The sequence below is a fragment of the Morone saxatilis genome, unplaced genomic scaffold (genome assembly GCF_004916995.1).
Source record: "Morone saxatilis isolate NCDOM2014 unplaced genomic scaffold, NCSU_SB_2.0 Contig0, whole genome shotgun sequence".
In the NCBI taxonomy this organism is placed as follows: Eukaryota; Metazoa; Chordata; class Actinopteri; family Moronidae; genus Morone; species Morone saxatilis.
The window spans coordinates 7027565-7030179 of record NW_023339650.1 but is presented as its reverse complement, the minus strand read 5'-3'; the positions used below and the strand labels follow the sequence as shown (position 1 = coordinate 7030179).

General features: G+C 38.2%; 2 protein-coding genes across 2 annotated transcripts in view; one reads left to right on the top strand and one right to left on the bottom strand.

Moving 5' to 3' along the window:
* Positions 1-1717, top strand: part of pck2 (phosphoenolpyruvate carboxykinase 2 (mitochondrial)) — a 12999-nt gene extending 11282 nt beyond the window's left edge. Inside the window, exon 12 of the mRNA XM_035655357.1 lies at positions 6-1717. Within this exon, the coding sequence (XP_035511250.1) occupies positions 6-172 (167 nt within the window). The 3' untranslated portion in view covers positions 173-1717. The remainder of the gene's footprint in view (positions 1-5) is intronic.
* LOC118324290 (myosin-7-like) overlaps positions 1-2615 on the bottom strand; it is a 165683-nt gene that overhangs the window by 127210 nt on the left and 35858 nt on the right.

Below are 2615 nucleotides of genomic sequence, written 5' to 3'. Positions count from 1 at the left end.
TAAAGGTCTGAGCAGCAAGGTGGATATGGGTGCCCTGTTTCATGTGCCTACGCCTTTCTGGCAGAAGGAGACGAAGGAGCTGAGAGCCTACTTCACTCAGCAAGTTGGAGCTGATCTGCCGGCTCAGGTGGAGGCTGAGCTGAAGGCTCTGGAGGACAGAGTGCACAATTAAAACCCTACTGACAGGAAGTTCCTCCAGGAACAGGGAGGCAGTCACTGATGACACAGGACTCAGATCATTAGGGTGCAATCAGAGTCACTGGCTGGGTTTACATACACAGAGAATTTAGTTCTGAACCAGGTTAGCTGAGAAGACAGTTTGGTTTTATCAAAGTAAACAAACACTGAGATTGGATAACCAGGTTGTTGTCACTGTGACATAGAAACACCCCATCCCTCTTTGGTTTTCAAACAACATGGCAGTAGCTAGTATGAGAGATTACTAGTACTTGCTGCTCTGTCAAAGATGGTTTATGGCAGCTACATTTTGGTATGTGCTTATTCAATCATTGCTTGAATAAAAACCTAAGACCAATAGCCAGGCCAGTAGTTAATGTTCTCTGTGCTTGAAAACACAGTCTGTGACTCTTGTCTTTCTCTTTTATGAAGAGGAATCTGTCAGGAATTAAATGTCAGATATGGAATTGACGGAGAAGCTAATAATCTACAATGCAATTTACCTTTTGGACACCACTTCACACTAATGCTGCAACACTGAGGGCCTGGTGCTGGGTTGGTGGTAGGAGGGAGGTTTGACTCTCAACATGAAGGTTAGATTTCTGTGAAGTTGTCAAACGTGTCATGTAGATACTGTCACTACCTCCATTCACTCACAAGAGCTAGCATGGTACTAAAGCACAATCAACATGGCCCAGTAGTGCCTCTGAGATATTTAACAGTTCAGTGTCTAGGATGCTGTGTTTACAAGCTGAAGCCCAAAGATCTTTTTTTGGCAAGATTCTGACACAGAGTAGATCAAGTTTGAATGTTTTTATTCATAAAAAGGTTTTAAGTGAATTTTAGCAGCTCTTTTAATACATGATTGACTGAGTCTGATGAAATGCCCTTTATGTTAATTGAGCTTGATATTAGAAAATATATTAATCAGATGTACAATAAATACTCAAAACATTGTAGCAGATTTCCAGTGGACCCGAGAATTACTATGTTAGTTCATCTTGTCACTTTCGTTATGTTTGTGATTAAATTGTATGATTTCAGGTGATGTTTACACACAATATGTGAAATGTTGGACCAATAAATGCGAGTGAGATTATTAGGTATTTTTAGAAGTTGTATGCCGAACGTTTTTATTACAGTGCAATGAATAAATATCTTTAAATGCAGAAACTCTGTCTCGTGTTCATTTTAGAAGTAATATAGTAAATAGGTAAATACAACAGATAAAGTAAATGAGATTAAAATAAAATTAAATACACAAACATTTCAAAAGTAAATATAATCTTGGACTACACTGGTAATGTGTGTACAGAACTGCTTCAGGTGTCAAGTTCACTATAATTCATTCTCATATCATTAAGATTAGTTCCTATTTAGAGCTTTGAGACTTTTACTTGTACATATCTCACAAGCAGATTACTAATCACACAGTAAAAGCTGTATGATTAACTGTGAGCAGTGAACATTTTCCTGTCTAGTCTTCACTGACTTTTTCTTCATTAACTGACATAAAACGTGGTAAAATTACAAAATAAAGGTATATTATGTAACCAACCAAAATGTGATCACAAAACAGTACTCATTTATTATTTCTTCACTTGAGCGTAGAGATCCTCTGGGCCGTCAGCAGTGTGTGTTAATCTGTTTGATGGCTTAGACACTTTGACCTGTGCATACAGCGTATCCTGCTGCTGTCCACTGTCTTGCACTGAGTCACTGCGCTTCGAAAAGTCAATCTCTCCATAATGGATGTTTTCTTCATTTGTGCTGACTGGCATTTGCAGAGCCAGCTCTTCACCTCTTTGATTCTAAAAAAATAATCAAGTAAGAAATGTTGTGAGCTGGATTTGTCCAGATTAAATCATCACAGATGAATCTAAATTTCACTTTGGAACACAAACATCTGAAAACATCAATCTGAATCCTGACTCAGGTTAAATGTGTATGTTAGTGTATGTGAAATTTGTTGTGCCCACTAGAGCCACTATGGTCTTGTAGCTACCCCTCCTCCACATAAAGCCTCTCCCATAGTGTAAGCAAACACATATTTTGGTTAGATTAGTGCCCAAGCTACACTACAAGGTGTCTGCCACTCCCCACCACAGCCAACCACACTAACGTGCTACATCTCCTCCATTCCACAGACAACAACTGAGAACCGTTGTGTAGCAGCTGTATGCTGTAAACAGATTAAACCAACTTGCTGATGATATCAAATGTGCTCCACCATTACCTAGTTTTTGATTTAAACAGAAAAAATATTTAAAAAAACTGTCTACTGTGGCTTGTATAGTTTGGAGTATAATTACTTTACAGTTTCCAACCACAATGTTAGGATGCTGCTAACAGGTTGTTTAGTTCCATTTGTTGTTATTGTTAATATTTGTTCCACTCAGTAACCTATCAAACAATGTCTACTGATTGTTGAGACTGAT